At 38.7% G+C, this 19,598-nt stretch overlaps 2 protein-coding genes and 1 long non-coding RNA gene across 9 annotated transcripts; all 3 read left to right on the top strand.

Annotated features, from left to right (window-relative positions):
- Positions 1-449: 449 nt before the first annotated feature.
- On the top strand, positions 450-4,292 carry LOC136261454 (uncharacterized). Of its 5 annotated transcripts, none has more exons than XR_010703907.1 (6): positions 450-2,060; positions 2,115-2,764; positions 3,019-3,083; positions 3,144-3,355; positions 3,778-3,843; positions 3,903-4,292. It is a non-coding gene; the product is annotated as an uncharacterized lncRNA (long non-coding RNA). The 5 variants fall into 5 exon arrangements; XR_010703906.1 differs by having other exon boundaries at positions 455-2,325; positions 2,378-2,764; positions 3,903-4,289; XR_010703909.1 differs by having other exon boundaries at positions 463-2,473; positions 2,660-2,764; positions 3,903-4,284.
- A 9,744-nt stretch (positions 4,293-14,036) lies between these two features.
- LOC136261156 (KRAB-A domain-containing protein 2-like) lies at positions 14,037-15,868 on the top strand. The gene is made up of 7 exons (XM_066055128.1): positions 14,037-14,169; positions 14,232-14,407; positions 14,675-14,800; positions 14,986-15,129; positions 15,210-15,419; positions 15,473-15,653; positions 15,717-15,868. Exons 1-7 carry the CDS (start codon positions 14,037-14,039, stop codon positions 15,866-15,868), a joined length of 1,122 nt encoding a protein of 373 aa, XP_065911200.1.
- On the top strand, positions 14,609-19,555 carry LOC136261984 (uncharacterized). Of its 3 annotated transcripts, none has more exons than XM_066056094.1 (19): positions 14,609-14,800; positions 14,986-15,129; positions 15,210-15,419; positions 15,473-15,653; positions 15,717-16,002; positions 16,061-16,555; positions 16,614-16,787; positions 17,393-17,470; positions 17,530-17,943; positions 18,022-18,093; positions 18,143-18,264; positions 18,321-18,365; positions 18,440-18,526; positions 18,584-18,652; positions 18,701-18,798; positions 18,918-19,038; positions 19,090-19,189; positions 19,247-19,305; positions 19,359-19,555. In XM_066056094.1, the coding sequence occupies exons 6-19, from the start codon at positions 16,129-16,131 to the stop codon at positions 19,506-19,508; spliced, it is 2,016 nt and encodes a 671-aa protein (XP_065912166.1). In that variant the 5' UTR covers positions 14,609-14,800; positions 14,986-15,129; positions 15,210-15,419; positions 15,473-15,653; positions 15,717-16,002; positions 16,061-16,128; the 3' UTR covers positions 19,509-19,555. The 3 variants fall into 3 exon arrangements, with proteins under 3 accessions (XP_065912166.1, XP_065912164.1, XP_065912165.1); XM_066056092.1 differs by having other exon boundaries at positions 14,610-14,800; positions 16,611-16,787; XM_066056093.1 differs by lacking the exon at positions 14,986-15,129 and having other exon boundaries at positions 14,610-14,800; positions 16,611-16,787.
- Positions 19,556-19,598: the final 43 nt, after the last annotated feature.

Here is a 19,598-nt window from a genome sequence, read left to right as displayed (position 1 = left end):
GAAAGTAACTGGCAACTGAAATGGCTGATATCTGAAGCGGCCAAGAATGAATGGTCGTATACAACTAATTCAAAAATTTAACACTGAACCTTTATAATTCTGCTGTTTTCTATATTCACTCTTGCTGCATCGTAAAGTAATTTCTTTTAACTCTAATTGGCTGGTAATTTGGCCGCCTTTTTTAATAGTCAGTATAATAGAGCAAAAAAAGGCGGCCAAATTACCAGCCAATTAGAGTTAAAAGAAATTACTTTACGATGCAGCAAGAGTGAATATAGAACACAGCAGAATTATAAAGGTTCAGTGTTAAATTTTTGAATTAGTTGTATATGACCATTCATTCTTGGCCGCTTCAGATATCAGCCATTTCAGTTGCCAGTTACTTTCATGTACACACCTGTTTTATAGCCAAGGTGTTCTTGCATGGATTAAACTTTAGTAATTGTATTCTTGGCCGCTTCAGATATCAGCTCTTTAAGTTACCAGTTACTTTTCACTTCAGCTGAGCTGTTTTCTTTTTGTTTTTTTTACATTGGGTTCCAGGTACTTGTAGTTTCTTGGGCGCGCCTTTTTTACAGCGAAGGTGTTTTTGGGGTGGATATCACTCATTTTTGTCAGTGATAGACTCTACATTTGGTTTAAAAGGTAATTTTTTTTGGAAATGAGCAATTAACATTAATGCAGAATATTATCTTGGAGAGTCAGTAAAATCCATACATAATAATGATTGTTTCATAACACCGTAAATTCGGAAGTATGAATTTACGGTGTAGTATGACTGTTCTATTAGAGTAAATCTATCTTTACTGCCTGCATGTGACGAATATATCTCATATCTGTGCATGTTAAATGCTTCAGACACCTAATTAAACTTGCAAGTGACTAATTAGTTTACAGTTGCTACACAGCTATAAATACATTTGTAATTGTTATCACCATAATCATTTATCATGTTATAACCATTTTTTATTATTTTGGTCACAACTTCAGGATTAGAGCAGCAGAGAAAGGAATAGAGGACTCAACCATCAAGACTTGTATTTGGGAGATGGAACAGTATTGCGATGGACAATGCCGGTACTAACCCCTCAAGGGTGTTGCAGTACAGTATAGATGCAAGACCAGACCTCGATAGTCATCTTTTGACTGTGGTTACAACTTCAGGATTGGAGCAGCAGAGAAAGGAATAGAGGACTCAATCATCAAGACTCGGGGAGATGGAATAGTATTGCCAAGGATAATGCCAGCACTAACCCCTCAAGGTTGCCACAATGCAGTATCGATATAACCACTCCAACCAGTGCATAAGACCAGAGCCTCGATCATCACCTTTTGACTGAAATTTTTATACTTGATGAAGCAATTAAAACAAAAAAGTTGTAGTACTTATACTTTCCTGAGGGAGCATGCCCCCAGAGTCCCAGACTCCCTTGCCTGTTCAGCAGAATAATAGGATTGAGCCTTACTACCACTTTCACCTTTATTCTTGGCCCGGATGTACATATCGGCAACATAATACAGTAGCCGTAGATAATGCCCCTAGGCAGAGCTATAGGGGTGGGAATTTTTCCCTACTATCACACTATCACAGTAGTTCTTCTCGCAGTTCTTTGCCTGGCCATCATCAACTACTGTCAAAACATTAGTGTCGTCCCCCAGACCCTTCCTCAAGCATACTTACCACACAAAAATAACTTAGTTTAGCAGTGCACAAACAATTATTGACAGCATATGTACACTTACCACATTGTTGAACCATGTATACCACCAGAATCCACCGGATTGACAACTAACACATGATCTATTTAGGGGAAATCTCGTGGAAAGTCCCTAATTACCTTAAGCGGACACTCGTGATACGTGGTTTTAAATTGAATGGTTTAAGAATGTAACTAGATGGTGAGGCGTACTTTAATCGGCTCGACTTTAATGAGAAACTCGAGCCCCTCGTGAGAAACTACATTGCTTGAGCAACGCTTGAAGAAGTAAGAGTCAAGAATACTGATCGAGGTACTCTATGATATATGCCGGTCTTGAATGCTAACGAAACGAGGAGTGAAGTTTGTGCAACGTGTCACATCGCCACACACTGATTCACCGTGTTTGTGCGATAGGGTTTATGGACCTGTCCACCAGATGCTGAAAGGAAATTCATTCCACCACATGTTGAAAGGAAATTCATTCCAACTTGTGAAGTTAGTGATATACTCATTGTTGGGGTCCACGGGGACATCGATGATCATTTACCAGTCAGCTGTAAGTAATGTCACAACAGAAGGAAAGGAACCATTTCCATACCCCGGCTATGGCATACTGATTTTACTGGTCAGTTTATGTACACTCAACCACAGATCGAAATGTAGAACTTTGGTTGCAGGTGGAAAATAAACACCTTTTTACTCAGTTACAAGAGATTCACCCAGCTGGGATAAAATGTTGAAGTGAATGTCATTAGTACTAACTTGTTCATCAGGTATTGGACAATTCCAAGTGTCTAGATTATGCAGTTGTCCTCTTGTTCAAGTTTACACGTTTAGGCAAGTTCCACAACATCCTATAATCTATTACTATATCAGTGTGGAATAATGCTTATATAATATTTTTCATATTCCAGGCTTTAGGTGTATTGTATTTAACACCTGCTTGTTGGTTTTTGCAGGCCATCTGGTCATACTGGTTTATCCACTAGCAGTTGAATGTGATCATGGTACATATGTAAGTTGAGACCATGCAAGAACAAAGATAGAGGTGTCATGAATTTCAGGTCAGTTAACGTTCAGAGGAATTGTATTATTGCAATTGTTCTTTTTGTAGTTATCAATTATCAGTGACCAGTTTGTGATAGCGTACTTTTGTTTGACCAATGACCTAATGTTCTGGTTTACATGCTTACCCAACAGTTATGTTACTCATTTAACCTGCATATGGGATATATATTTTTTAGTTCATTTTGATTATCCATCCTTTATTGGTACAGCCTGGCATATTGATTTTTTGCACATTCTCTTTTTAATTCAGTGCCTGCTGGATTGCTTCGTCAGATATCGAAACAGGTGTCTTTGTTGTTGCGACCGATGTTCCAGGTCAGTTTGCATGTGTGTTTAATTTAAGGTTGACTTCAGTACCTACTTATTCTTTTACAGGTCTTGGTATCGAGTGTCATGAATTTCAGGTCAGTTGACGTACAGAAGAATTGTATTATTGCAATTGTTGTTTTTGTAGTTATCAATTATCACTGTATACTAGTGATGTGAATTTGCAGGTCAGTCTACTCAGATGTATCGGGTATAGTGTTGATGGGTTCAAACAAATATCCAGTGTAGACTGTAGTGGCATCAAGGGTGTTAATTTCTAGGTCAGTTTACATGTTGTGATGTTAGTGATTTTTTCCTAGTACCCAGATGTTAAGTGTATTGTATTTAATGCTTAGCTACCTGTTATGTTTTTAAATTATGGTATATCAGTGTAGACGGTACAACAGTAAGCCTTCTGTGTTGTAGTAACTATTTGTTTCATAATTATGCTGTTGTCCTGGAATGGCACAATTTTTGGGCAACCAGTGTGAAGTCCAGTGGTACAAACATTGTATTATGACCAAATTGTGATAGTGTACTTTTGTTTGACTAATGTCCTAATGTTCAGGTTTGACATGCTTACCCAACAGTTATGTTATTCATTCACTTAGCCTGGGATATAATTTTTGTTCATTTTGATTATCCATACTATTATTGATACAGCCCGGCATATTGATTTTTTATACATTCCCTTTTAATTCAGTGCCTGCTGGATTGTGTCATCAGATATCGAAAAAAAGTGTTTTTGGTGTTGCGACCAATGTTCCAGGTCAGTTGCATGAGTGTTTAATTTAAGGTTAACTTCAGTGCCTGCTTATTCTTTTACAGGTCTCAGTATCGTCATGCTGACATACAAGAAATCATCATTATTGTTGGAACTATTTTTAGTCAAGTCTTGATGTGATGTTGATTAACGTTGTTACACATTGTTGTATGTTTACCATATGGCAAGAAATTTTCATGGCCATCATGAAATTTGAATATTGTGTAAGTTGTGTGGAACAACCCCAACTCATACATGGTCACTGGCAAACCACGAACCACATTCGAGCCACAACACCACCAACCACATTCGAGCCATCCATTACAAAATTTTGTTGCACCATTTGTGTGTGCATAATACTTAATGAAAGCCACAACACAAGCTACATGGTAAACACTACATAGAGGTGGTAACCCCTAAAGGCTTGTTACCTTTTGTATTCACCTTATCGGCCTTTGTGGTTAATCTATTAAAAATTTTATTTAAATAGAGAATTGAAGAGTATGCTTAAAGCACCTTCGCTAGTGATTTTGTTCTTCACACCATAAGACAACTGGCGATTTATAAACGCTCGCATGGGGTATGGCACTAAATGGAATTTAAAAGATTTCTGCTTAAAACGCCATCCCTAGGGAAGGGTTTTACTCTTTTCACCACCTTTCATAACCCTTACGTAATATTAAGCTCAAAAGCATCCAGACTTCCTACTGTAGTTGTTGCTCTCTCTCTTCGACTTTAGGGCACGCATCTAGTAATTGCCGCGAGTAGTCGACTTTGGGGGATGCGTCCAGTAGTTGCCGCGAGTAGTAGACTTTAGGGGAAGCGTCCAGTAGTTGCCACGAGAAGTAGACTTTAGGGGAAGCGTCTAGTAGTGTTAGCGTTAGGGTTACGGTAGCACACTGGCCCATCACACTGGGATCCTGGGTTCAATCCTTCTTCAATACTGCACTTTTTTTTTCGTCTTTTTGGTTCACCGTTTTTTGTCTAAGTTCTGTAGGGCTATGAAATAGGGTGAAAGGAGTGATACCCCCCTAGGGAACTTACGGTTCAGCACGTTGTCACAACTTGTTTATCAGGCATTAGAGTTTGTGTCCACGTTGTGCCTTTAAAAGTTAGGCTGTTGATATTTAGCCCGTCACCGATTTTTTCTAAGTTCTAAAAATGTGATACCAAAAGGTTCAAGAAACGAAGAAAAAAAAGTGTGGTGCAGCCGGGAATCGAACCTAGGTACCCAGGTTTCAGAGGCCTACGCTCTAGCCACTGTACACCGGTGCTTACTGGCTACTCCTCTTGTTTTTGTACTATTTAAATGTTACACATATAAAATACTATATAGTAACCATATACCAGTGAAGAAGAAACCAAGGCTGAACCCGCGCCTACCCCTAACGCTAACCTGACGTTTGCCTGCTAAGCATAATGAGGGCTTTCACTGCTTCGCTCGCTCCAACCCTAGCTCGCCTCGAACTCACCCAAAAACTTACCTTCATACAACTAGTGTGTTTGATACTGGAGTTATGGGGACGTTTATACAACAATGACCGGCTAAATAAATATCAAAACCGTGACCGGTGACCGGCTAAATATCCACTTCGTAAAAGTTATTGTAGGGATTAGAGGTTTGATTGAAGAAAATACGCGTATAGGCAAACCAGGATTGGATAATGTCAGTGCTAGATGGACTATACAAACACGACTATGTTGACTGGTATAACGTGACAGTAGTTGTAACATAAGGTAGAGAAATAAAGTGAAATACGCCTATTTTTTATTTTGCGATGGTTACTTTTTTATTTTAGCGAGGTCACAAGAAAACTATGATGATGATGATGACGACTCCTAAAGATTTTTTTATCGCGTAACGCAATACAAATCTATTGAGAGATGTTGCATAATCTAGGACTAATATTGTGAAACCGGCCCTACACGTAAATAACTCACAGTAGTGGCCGCGCGTCTTTTAATTGGGCGTGCGCTTTGTAGTTTCTTGGCCGCGCGACTCACTACCGTGAGTCTTGATCACAGCTACAGCTTTGTTCTCTGTTTGATATGCATTGACAGCAATTAGCTGTCTGTCAAGTCGATTACCTCATTGATTGATGAATGACTATGAAAGTTACCAATGACTAAGTATATAGTTAAATACTGCATGCTTAATGAATAATTGTAGTGATAATTGTCAACTACGTACAGTTGTACCTGAGCAAGATCTTGTTATGGCCCAACTTTCAATTCAAAGTTAAAGAAAGATATTCTAGCAATGTACGTGATGATGCACTGAGTTAGTGTACTGTGATCAGGGACAATATTATGGTCTGAATTCTCAGTCCTTTTATGCATATCCTGTACCAGCAGTATCACTAGTACCAGCAGTATCAGTAGTACCAGAGTTCCACCAGTACCAGCAGTACCAGTATAGTACTAGCAGTACCACTAGTACCAGCAGTACCAGTAATACCAGCAGTACCAGCAATACCATGAGTACCACCAGTACCAGCAGTTCCACAAGTACCAGCAGTATCAGCAGTACCACCAGTATCAGCAGTACCACCAGTACCAGCAGTACCAACTAGTACTAGCAGTACCACTAGTACCAGCAGTACCACTAGTACCACTAGTACCAGCAGTACCACTAGTACCAACAGTACCAATAGTATAAGCAGTACCAGAAGTACCACTAGTACCAATAGTACCAGCAGTACCACTAGTACCAGCCGTATACTTCTAGTGTCATAATAATGATGGTTGCTTTATATAGTATTTATATATTTCATGAAATATAGTACCTATTATTTTGTGACTTTTATATGCAGAAGGAGCCAAAAGAACTAAACTAATAGTTTTCTTTTATTCGTAAAAATCGATTGCGTAATTGTGACACAGGTTGGGTTTTGTGTCATATCTCCATGGTCTTTATCTCGATTCTTTTCAAACCACAAAAAGGCACTCCTACGATGGTTACTCCATCTACATAGCAATTGTCAGCTCATTCCTTCAAGGGGTTTACCCTGTGGGCGCGACAGACCTTAGACCTTATTTTACGCAAATAATCGATCATAACTCCGTGAATATTCATCGGATTCCTACCAAAGTTGGTACTGAGATCCGCCTTAATGAGCCCTTCAAGTGTGCCAATTTTCAGCCCGATTGGAGCACGCATTCGTGTTTTATGGCGGAGTTTTTATTTTTATTTATTTATTTATTATTTTTATTTTGTATATATATTTTTTAACCCGGGCTTGATGGGCTGCCCTTTCCTACCACCCCCAGCACAGATTGCAAGTGTTGGCCAACTGAACAAAATTAAGCAGACAAATGGGATTCCACAGTCACTAAGTCCACTGACTGTGGAGTCCTGGTGTAAACACCAATGGAAGACCGTGCCCCACGAATACACTGAATTGCCGAGTGCAACAACGAAAAGCTCAGGCAACAACGCATCCAACCCAGAACCACAGAATAATCATCTCCCCACTTTTTGGCCAGAAGAGAAGCAAGTCGCTTATAAAAAACAGTAGCCTCATGGGCTAAACCGCCAGTGGCAGCCAAAACAATTGGAGTGAAAGTGGCATGCTCCACTTCTCGAACCCGCTGACCATAAGCACGATGCTTAATCTTTTCATGCTTCCTAAAGGTGGACGACATTTTGCGAAGTGTGCGAAACGAAGTAGAAGAAGAAAAAAATGAAGAAATTAAGGCAAAATTTTGTTCGCTCGTATCTCGGAAATGGCTGGAGCGATTTTCTTCAAATTTGGTATGTAGACTCTGCTAACTGGCCGGCACTTCTCTAGCAAATTTGGTTCCAATCGAATTAGGGAACATAGAGCTACGTAGGTGTGAAAATTGTGTTTTCTTTCTTCCTGTTAATATACTCATGGTGTGGCGCGCTGGCTTCTCGGGCCGCACGACACACTATCGTGTGTCTTGATGACAATTTACCACACAGGTGTAAACTGTATGTAGTCTCATACCTGTCCTATTGCATGCTGGTACATGTGCAGAGTTTTGCATCAGGCAAAAGAATAAAGCATCATTAGTGATGCACCGATTAATTGGTGAATACTCAGACATCGGTGTATCGGCCACATTTCTGCATTATACTTTTAGCTGATTACTTAGCCAATTAATTTTACAGACCCGGATAATACTATTTTTCCTAACAATGTGTGTTTTAAAATCACAATTTTACCTAATATAAATGGAATTGTGGTAAACATAAATATCGGATCAGTCATCAGTATCGGCCACTATATATGTCAATTTCAGTATCAGCTAATTGACAAAATCTCTTATCAGTGCATCACTAAGCATCATATTGTTTCTTTGAATGCTGCTCTATGGTCCACACTATGGATGGTAACAGTAAACAACTACAGTCCATACTAGCAGTATATCATTACCACAATGGGACTGATCAATGTAGATACTTAACATACCACAATCTACAAACAACCTATAGTTTTCTACATGAGATTATAACTAACTGATAATGAAATGAATTTGTACTGGTACCTGCCATGTGTTTTAGGATTCTTCAGTAGATAAACAACCCTGAAGGAATGATGTAATAATCACCAAGGTGGAGCCAAGGTGATTGAGGGGTGTCTATCCACTGAAGAATCCTAACAATGCATGTCTTAGTAATTTAGACAATGGCCTGTGTTTATAGCTGAAAGAAAGCAATTTGTTTGTCATGTTTGTGGCTATAGGTGTTCATCCAGTAAGAAACTAAATAAAAGCCCTGCATACTTTGCAATTATCAAAGCATTCTACACATGCCATTGTCTAATAACTCAAATCAATCCTGTTACAAGTAGGTAAACAGTGATAGCTTTTTACTAGCAATGTATTTTGCCAAAGAATAGAGCTATACCAATACTACACCTGTGTCGGTACCAATATCACAAAGTCTAGCCTGACAATGTTTTGTAAACAACAGCTGCTAAAGGTGGCTGTGTAATTGTTTACAAGCAGTTAAAATTTCAGTTACAGCTCAGTAGTATCGGCAATAAATATCACACATCAAATTGGCCATAAAATGTGGTATCATTACAATTGAATTGAATTTGGTTTTAAACTCCTATATTCGGTATAGCCGTTCTTCCATATAGGAGGAGTATACACAGTACATACATACATAGCTACATATACATAATATACATATGCAGCACTTACAACCGTAGGCCTAGCAAAGAACAGTTGCTATTTAATGTGTGTATTTTCACACAATAGTGACTAATGCTCTTTTAATAATATTAATGCATTTATTACATATTGATATAATGACAACAGTAATATTAGTAGCCCACTATTAAAACACCAGAATCTGCAAGGTGTCTAATGTTTCATCATTGCAAAGACTAGCCTTCTATTGGAGTTCATTATTAAAGGATGCACCACACCAGCAAGGAGCTAAATACTTAACTGGAAATTGAAACTGTGTGAAACTTGCTTTGGGTGTTTATGCCACAGAACATTACACTAGTTGCATCTGATCTCACAGCAGTCACTACAGTACACCAATTCACTTTCTCTGCTACAGCTAATGCATTCTTTATCCAGGTCTACAAAGTTTATAATGCAAATTAGCTTTAGACAACTGTGTAATCACTAAAAAGCACCTTGTATATTGGTTTTTTTGCCTCCAGCTTCACACACAGCATGAAGCGTTGCATCAAAAATGACGCATGCGCACAATTATTTGTTCTATTTAAAGATCGCCTTAGTTGCTAAACTCTTTTTATTGCAATAGAATGAAAGTGCTATCTGGAGGAAGCAGTTAAAGAAAGGCTACTACGAATCATTATTCATTGATGTATGGTGGCGCCCGCCCCTCAACAGCACATTTGTGAATGCATCAAGTAAAAATCAGAATTAATGTACGTTTTAAAAATCCCGAGAAACAAGCGTTTAAACTTTCATACCATTTCTGTCTTCTTTTAGCCATCATAACTAACCCCTACTTCAAGCTAGCAATCGTCCATTTGAACCATTCTATACTACGTTCACTGACGATAAATTTTAAGTAGTCACGTGATGTACAAGGTAAAATGCCTAAAATGTGAAAGGAAAGATGAAGAGTTATTAAGGAAGTTTACTTAGATGGAAGAGCAAGATATCCTCAATGGTGGAAACCTTCTTTGGAAAAGGAACTTAGAGGACCATTTGAACCATTATCTATAGTCACATGTTGAATGTGAGGAAAAAGTGTGGAACAATCGGTGATTCCAGATTCAGCTACAAACAATTATTGCCGTGTACTTCATCTAAGATCCTTGACTGAAACAAAGATCCAACACCTTAAACAGATGTACAAAGGCTTCATTCCAAGCGACAGAGACCCAAACTTTTTGAGACTATATACCATCAGACAGTATCGCATACTAGTGATTGTAACTTGATTTATTCACTTTATAATAATTCATTACTACGTATCATGAAATGTGCATACAGTTCAAATTTTACTTGATACTGTATAAACCTTATATTGAAACAGCATCAAATATTGATGTGAGATAGTTCATGTACAGTACATTGATATTGTGAGAAAAAAAAATGAACCGTGTATAAATTCTGATTTTTACTTGATGCTTTCACATTTGTGGTGAGCAGTGAAAGCATGATGAAACAGTAGAATACGGATACTTACAGGTACAGTTATGTAATATTAGGTAGGCATCTCGTGATTAGTAAGGATAGTCACATGAAGTCTTTGTTTTTAATTGCTTGGCGTAAAATCTTCCCTTTATAGTGTACTTCCCTACCTTCACAATGCGTTTTATGCCAGTGACAGTGGCGTAAAAGCTTGTCATTAAGTACTTAATGACAAGCTTGGCGTAAAATCTTTTCTTTAGGGTTAAAGAAATGATTGGTGTAAAATATTGTCTTTAGGCATAAAGACAATATTTGTCATTATACGCCAATGTATGTATGACCAGAAATACGAAGTTTCGAATTCAAACTGCCCTACCACCCAGGGAAAGAGAAGCCAACTATTCCTCATGGTGTTTCGATACGGTTGGGTGCATAGTCTCTCTATGCTGTTAGCTTGGAAAAGATCTGAGACTTCTCACCATCTGGGTGACGAGCGTCAAAATTTTCTGCAGCATCAAAGAATTATGTCGCGCTTTCTATCCATTTCCAGAGGCGTAGCTTAGGGGGGGGGCAAGGGGGCAAATGCCCCCCCAGCACTAAATAACTTTTTAAAAACCTTCGTCACAAGTTTACCAGTATTAAACCGACACGCAAATGCCTGTAAATTATGTACACTACTACACGGTATCTGTCATGCGACAATTGGTCCCCCCAAAATCAGTCCCCCGGACTAGTTAAAGCCGCGCTATATGGTCCCCCCGGACCACTTGAGACACTTCAACTTGTCCCCCCCGGACAACCTAGAGCGCCACGGTTGGTCCCCCTCTGCTACAAGTGGTCCCCCACGCTGAATATGATCCAGGCGCGGCAAGCAACACGGCCGGATCAGTTTCTTCGTACAGCTTGTTTTTAAACTATAAAGCTACAGTGCCAGTGATCGGGTATGAGGCTACAGGCTGTGCCTTGTATGCTCGGCTAGGCCTGTGCTTCGTGGATTCTCAGCCATGATGCCGGTGATCAGTCTATGTCAGCGGCGGAGGAAGTAGTTGATATGAGGGGGGGCTGGGACTTATTTCTATAGTTTAGTAAGGTGAGACCAAAAAAAAAAAAAAAAAAAAGTCGCATCCAACTGACAAGAGCTTTCCACCTCACCAGCTACCATTTCTAGCTGATAAACTACACAAAAATCCTTTCATAGCTCGCTACACACTGACTACTTTATTAGATTGACTGCTATATTAGAGTATCTCGATCTTTATCACGGTTTTCAGCCCCACTCCAAGAAACATAATTTCGGTGTGATATCATTCTGAGGGGGGCTAAGCCCCCCCTCAGCAGACCGAGGGGGGGCTTTAGCCCCCTAGCCCCCCCCCTTTCCGCCGCCTATGGTCTATGTTGTCAATTCACTACTAATGTATTCACTGACATGCATCATGCCAGGCTATATAGCTAGCCATAAAAGCGATGCAGCTAGCATAATTAATGTATGCCATGAAATAGCTAACTAGTTACCAAAGTTTGCCAATATACATCAACAATTGTTACAGTCATTAGCTAATGTGTAAAGTCTTTACGTTGTTTGACACAATCAATACAGTTAAATTCATAAGAGGGTGCTGAAGGGTCATCCACAGTTTCTCCTGAGCAGATTACATGCACCCACGCATTACAGTTACCACACTGGATCTACATACACAATAAATATACATAAAGTTCTCACATGAATAATATATGTGTATAGCATACCCAGCGATCAGTATAATCTTCATGCTGAAAACTTTCTTCAGATCGTCCATGTTGTGTCCCTCATGCGTATTTTGCCCATACGCGTATGGGATATCCCATACGCGTATACTTGTACGGGGTGCCTGTACGTGTATGGGATGCCCATACGCATATGGGACGATGTTTTGAAATAGGTTCCATCTTACTATGCACGCCTAGATCTTGTCCAAATAGCTTTGTTGCACTACAAAATCACTGTTATCTAGCTGTAACTGAATGAATTGGCTAGACGATAAATGATTTTAGAGGCGCTTAATTCGCTATCGACAGCTTCAATGGGTTGACATGGCGTGGAGAGAAAAATGACTTATAGTTTTACTGGAACTTGCATGAAGGTGTAGTACACAGTCTATTGTATGTGAATAAAACAGTAAAGCTAGCTATAGCATGATATCAAGTTTAATATAATATTTATTCTTAATGCAAAACTAACTTATAGATAAAGCAGCTGGTATCCTGAATCCTGATTTGAACTATCAGCACTTAGAAGAGTTAAAATTGCAAAGGTGCAACAAATGCAGGAGTGTGTAGCTAATGTATATAGCTAGCTATTCTGGAACATGTGGGGGACACCCCGAAAGGTGTACTGGGAACATCCTTTTTAACAGTGTGGGTCATAAACAACATTATAACTAGAGAAAATTACTTCATTGCATGGGGCAATTAAGTAATATGTAGCATCACCGATAGCAACTGCTGAGCAACAATACCTCAAGGAGCCATCCAAGCAGGAAGTGAAGTGGCTATCCAGTCAACAATCGAACATGCTCCTAGCAACCACTCACCCATGTGGCCTTTGCCACACATGCATAGGGCCGGGGCTGATCCAGGGAGTGGATGGGGTGGCTAGGCACCCACCTTGCTTGGCCTGTGAATTGCATAGGCATGCCTTTACTTCCTGCCAAAAAATAATAAAATACTGTGGCTATGCATTTACATACTAGTTTCATACCATTGACAGCATGTAGAGGAGAAGTGAGTCTATATAGCATAGGCAGTTGGTAGTAAGAATAGTTAAACAAATCCTAGACTTAAAAGATTTTCTTCTATAGTTTTAATCTCAGGAAGGTAGATATTCAAAAATTGGGAAGAATGCCCTTTTATTCCTAGCAGGGCATGCTGTGCAGTATGCTAGCCTACAGTGTACTAAGAGTACACTGTGACTCATCATGTGTTTATCTAGACTGTAAGTCGTACACCAGCCATGGATATGGTCAGTAGCTATCACCACCCTCATTATCTGATACATTGATCATGCTCGAGTCCTACTAAAACTCACTTTCATTTTGTCCATGTATATATTATGTATAGAAGAAGAAACCATCATTAATAATTGTTGAGAAAACACGAATGACTGATTACAAACAAATTATATTATATTGTGTACAAGAGAATGTGTCCTCGGACAACATGCGACCACATGTCTGACCAACAGTGGACAGCAGTGGGCATGGCAAGGAAAAAAATTAAATTACAAAACTAAAGTTACAGGTTATATTATATACAGAATTAAAAGCAGTCTGGGTTGATTATATATTTTATGTAGATTCTACACTTCTATTCTCTCAGCTTGAACTTGGACCAGCCACCTCCCTTCATAATATTATGAACTCTTGATAATATATATTTCTGTATCAGTGCCTGATACATGCTCTCTCTATAATTTTAACACCTCTCTTTTGATCTCTTTGCTGCTCACTTTACTGAGCTTATTTGCCGCCACAAGTGCTGATGCATGCAATCCTATAGTGTTTGCTAGCAGTATAGTTTATGACCTGAGAGTATCACCTGAGAGTATCGAGTCCCGCTTGAATGCCGTGATGGATGATAAAATTTCCGTGGAAAGGGTTCGGAGAGAATTTAACGAGTTCCTAGCTAGCCAGGCCGCGAAACGTTCTAATTCTTTGTTTAACCGTGAGAAATTCGATTTAATCAAGGCTACCTTGCTTGAAGGTAGCTAAGCGGCTGTGTAGTATAGGCTGTAGTTCAATGTTCCTCTTTCGTTCGTACATTAGACCACTCTGGTCACGGAGCTGAAGATGGCTCGGAAGATGGTGGTGATTCCAAGGACGATTACGAAATTAAACCAAGATTTAGGCAGTACGTCAAGGAGAAGCAGTTTGAACTGAAAGATTTTCCGCAGATTGGATTAAATAATGCTGTGATCGTTCATACAAAGAGCAAGAGCATGGTGAGTTTAACGTGGCCGCGCGCTCCTTCAACACCGCGCATGTCGGTGGCATTAACTATGGAGTATGCATGGGTACTTGACAGTCTGTCTCAATATTATACCCTGTTGCAATTGGAGAAATAAGTTTTTAACGCAAAATATATCAGACCCTTTCAATATGTGAGTGGCTAAATCTTTTTAATATATATTATGTAGCTGCCTATAAAATTTGGAGATATATAGCTATAGCTATTTTCACATGTATGCATGTCTCATTAATATATATAGGTTCCGGCCAATTCTCTGTTTGAAGGCTATAGAAGAGTAGTAACAACAGATGATATATTTGATATCATCCAGTCTGTTCATGAGAAAGGCACGGCACACTCGGGTGTTAGGAAGACTTATTCAGTGGTATGCATAATAGTATAATATAATTATATGAGTGTTATTAATAAATCAGCTAGCATTAATGCATTAACTATGTACACTCCCTAGCTGCTATTGTCATTATTGCATTATTAAAAATGCACATTTTCACTGTATATGTAAGCGGTATAAGCACTGCCACACAATAATTTTCATTCTTTCGCCTGAAGATTTCGTCAAACTACGAAGGGATAACACGAACTTGTGTAGAGGAATATTGCAGACTGTGCCTCACTTGCTCTTGTAAGAAGCCTCAATTAACAAAAGCTCCTTTGAAACCCATCATTTCAAAGAGATTCCATGTTCGTGGACAGGTAAATAATATTGCTTTTATATTCCATTTATGCAGGAATAACATAATAAGTGTATTATATATATATACTTCATATTGTAGATTGATTTGATTGACATGTCAAGCATTCCAGACAGCAACAACAGATGGATTGGTCATTACAAAGATCACTTTAGCAAGTTTTCCATTCTATGGGCACAATCTAGGAAGTGTGCTGCAGAAACTGTTTTGTGCTTGCAACGATATGTTTTCGCATACCTTGGGGTACCTAAGATACTCCAATCTGATCATGGTCGAGAATTCAACAATGAGGTTGGAAAGACAACTGTCTAGGTGCATGCTGTATTTTATGCATTCCTTTATAGCTTTTTGAGACGATTGTTCATGAGTGGAGTCAAGAGACAATTTTAATTCGAGGTAGACCAAGGCACCCCCAATCAAATGGGTGTGTTGAAAAAGCTAACGGAGTGGTGAAACACATGCTCACTTCACTCATGGCTGACATGAAGACAACAGAATGGGTTCAGTTTCTTCCCAGAGTTCAATGTAAGTTTTATTTAAAACAGGTGCTATTGATGCCAATTATTGTATATAATTTTGTTTTTCCAGTTACAATCAATAAGCAACCACATGCGACCATTAAAACATCACCATACCAAGTGGTGTTTGGTCTAGATCCATCTTCTGAACCCGTGAAAGGAATGTGTTTGGCAGAAGAAGAGACCATTATTATGGATCCTCCATCCTCCCACAGAAACTGATGATTTGACAGAGCTAGGTAACACAGATTCTTACTCTGATCCGGTGACCAAGGCTACGCAACCTGAAGTGGCCAAGGCCAGAACCTGTGTTGGTGACACAGAGTTCAGACAGCAGACACCTATCATTCCAGCAGGTATAAGGGGAATGATTTAAAATTGCCATTGCAGCTGCTTTGTTTGTTATTAATGCAGAAAATGAAGACAGGCACCATGAAGTTAGACAGTTTGCAAAGAAAAACATTGCAAATTCAGCTGCTAAAATGAAGAAACTTTATGATAACAGCAAAAGAATCAAGGCTGTAAAATTTAAAATTGGGGATGGTGTGACTGTAAGGATTCCACGACATGACAGAGGTGTAGGTGATTTGAGAAGAATACCAGGAGTTGTGGTTGCAAAACAACATGGGTCTTACAAAATAAGAACCGAGTATGGACTTTTGAAAGGAAGATGTCGAACTGACCAGCTTCAGAAGTGCTTTCATGCAACAGTACAAACCACTGGGTGGGAAGATGATCCCAGAATAGCACTGCGATCGGCTGCAAAAAAATTCAATCGAAGGAAAACTGATGTTTCACACTGCAATTGCAAATCTGGTTGTGTAAATGGCAAATGTGTATGTTTCAAAAGCAAAGTAAAATGCACAACATATTGCCACAAAGGGACAAGATGCAAGAATTCAGTCATCGGTATGAATAGTAGTTATTTTGTGTAGTATAATATAATTATATTCCACTTTGACAGCAGATGATTCTAGCATTGATGATAGTTGCCCATTGAACACTGAGACCGGTGAACAAGCTAATGAGAATCGTACAGGAAGCACCTCAGTGAAGACAAAACAAATTGGCAGTGATAGCTTTCCAGTGAAGAGGGAACAGGTTGACCTAGAGCCATCATACAGCAATGCTCGGGATGGATGTGAGCACATATGCATACAATAACTATCATGCCAGACATGATATTACAGCTACATATAGTTACAATAGAACCTGTCTCTAAAAATAACTTTGTAATAAGGACAAAAAATATTAGCCCCATGAGTTCTGGTCCACATAAAAATTAATACGTGACCCAGTCTGACAAAATCAGTGTATATCCCGAAAATACACATGTTTACTGAATCTTGTCTATCTCCATCACTGTATTTGACCTAGAATAATTCTGTAAACTTCATTAAAATTGTAGCAATTTTTACATAAGTGGTTAAACGTTTATGTGGATGCTAGCTATAATCATGGACAAAGTAATGTAGCTTCAAGCATTTAAAAGTAGGTCAAATTTTGACAGGCTATAAGAGACTGATTTTGTCAGCCCAGGTCACATATTGGTCAAACTCTTGGTTCCAAATGGTAGAGGGTACACTGCATGTACTATGTTGAAGTGAGATGCATTGAAACATCTGCATGGACATGCACACAAAATATCTTTAATGCTCCCCCTACATAGCATATTTGTCATGGATATGTCTAAGTAAATGTACATGCACGGGTAGATCATCGGTATAAGATGAATTGGTACAACAGGTAGTTCTGGGGTCCAGGGAGTAGAAGAAGAAGAAGCCAGTAGTATGTCAGTAGAAGAAACCAGCCCTAAGCTTGAAGGTAAGAAATAAATTCAATCATGTAGGTGTGTGTTAATCTGCATGGATTATACATTTTAGGGGGTCATGAAATTTTCAGCAATGAAGATATTCCACCAGGGAACAGCTTTCAGTTTGACAAAATCGTGAAACTTAGCAAGAAGATGAAAACTATTATACAGAACCATCCATCGTTTTTGTTTAAGCCATGTGGGCCTGCCCATGAATACATATCTAACAGTCTCAAAACCAACTTACCAGCTGCATTTCTGCACAGCTATGTTGTGGATAACTATGAAGACCAGAAATGTTTGAAGGATCTTTGCTATGCTCACAAGGAACCAGTTCCAATCACAATTGTGCAAAAGTTTACCAACAAAATGTATGATTTGAAGGATGATGTAGAGACAAACAAACAAACAGCCGACTTATTGAATCAAGAAGAGCCTACAATGGCTAATGTACTTATTGACTATTTCCACTTGCACAAATCCCGTAAGGATATTTTGTAGGCTGTAACTACTTTTCTCTATCTACACTTTTCATTCATTCATTTTCATCTTTATTTCGCAGGAGGGGTAGTTCATCAGTATTGTCCTAATTCATCAGATGAAGAAGTTGATGAAAATGATTATCAAACCGAAGGTTTTGTGCCCGGTATATCATCTGTCTGCATAATATTGCTATCATGCAGGCCGATTAATGAGAATCAGAAACAAAATCCAGATGCTTTTTGAAGCGAAGTTTGGTAGTTACAAAGTTTACGACGAGGGAATTCTGTCACTGATCGACACCAATGGATGGGTTACTGATGAAGTACGTGCTTGTAAACTTTATGCAAGCAAGCATATATGTATATATGTTGTATATAGGTGATAGCATCTTATCTACTATACATGATCCGTGCCAACAAAAAGGTTAGAGATAATACATAGAAAAGTCTAGTGCATATGAATGTATGCATTATGTGCATGCTCACTTCCAAACACAGGAAGAAGAAATATTTATCATGGACGTGTCTGCAGTGAATGACATTTGTAATGGGACGTATATCCTTAAGAAGAAAGTTTTAAGCAATGTATGAGTTGGTACTTTACGAGGACTTACAGACACCTGTATACATATATTTTTGCAGGTTGATTTGTCTCATTACAATGCCCTCATTGGACCTTACTGCTACCAGAAGATGCACTGGATATTGGTGGTCAGACATATTTGTACATTTATATCTTTATAGCTACTATTTCTTTAGATCGTCGAACCGAAGAATGGAAAGGTTCTCTACATTGACCCAAAGAAGTATGAAGAAAGAGATCATAGACTAATACAAAGGATAAGAAAAAACTGGAAGTTAGTACAGTTAATATTTTGCATACATAGTTAGTTAAGTATGTATACACATTAATTTGCATATCAACAGGAACACATTCTTTGAACTCCCTGGCTATTTGCATATAATTCTCTTGCAGCGCTTACAGCACCTATCAATATTGTGGTGGATATTGGCCAAAGAAGTATGTATGGGAAGTCGTTACGCCTCCACACAGTATACAGGAAGACAATTCGTCTTGTGGAGTTTATGTTATGAAGGTATGGCCTTAAGTATATTCTGCAACACAACATAAAAAATTTCTAAAATAGTTTGCTGAACAATATTTAAGACATTTACCAATGAACATCCATGCTGGAACAGTTCACGATTTAAGAATAGAGATGGCAAAAGAAATACTTAACAATTCAGGTAAACAAGCAGTTGTAAGGTACTTATGAGTGTTGTTAGCAATCTATTTGTTTGCAGAACCCATAGAAGAGCATTGCAGGACCTGCTCATTCACTGCTACTAAAGCACAGGATTGGGTAAGTGTTGTTTGCTCTTTGTTTCATTGACTATCAGCTGAATATATACGTAGATTGGCTGTAGAACATGTGAATCGTGGTACCACCTGAATTGTGTCAACAGGCACATTAGCATTAAGTTGAATCCAGAGGATATACCTATAGTTAACTTTATTGGACCATGCTGTTCTACTGGTGCAACCTATGTAATTGACTTTATGTAATCATGGTTAAATATTAATGTATGGCATATTATAATTTATAAAATTGTGTTTGGCCCCCAGCGAACATGCATGGTATAGAGCTAGCACTGC

Source organism: Dysidea avara, chromosome 7, assembly GCF_963678975.1.
Source record: "Dysidea avara chromosome 7, odDysAvar1.4, whole genome shotgun sequence".
Taxonomy (NCBI): domain Eukaryota; kingdom Metazoa; phylum Porifera; class Demospongiae; order Dictyoceratida; family Dysideidae; genus Dysidea; species Dysidea avara.
Note: the sequence above shows the minus strand (reverse complement) of the source record. Positions and strands in the feature narration are given on the sequence as shown.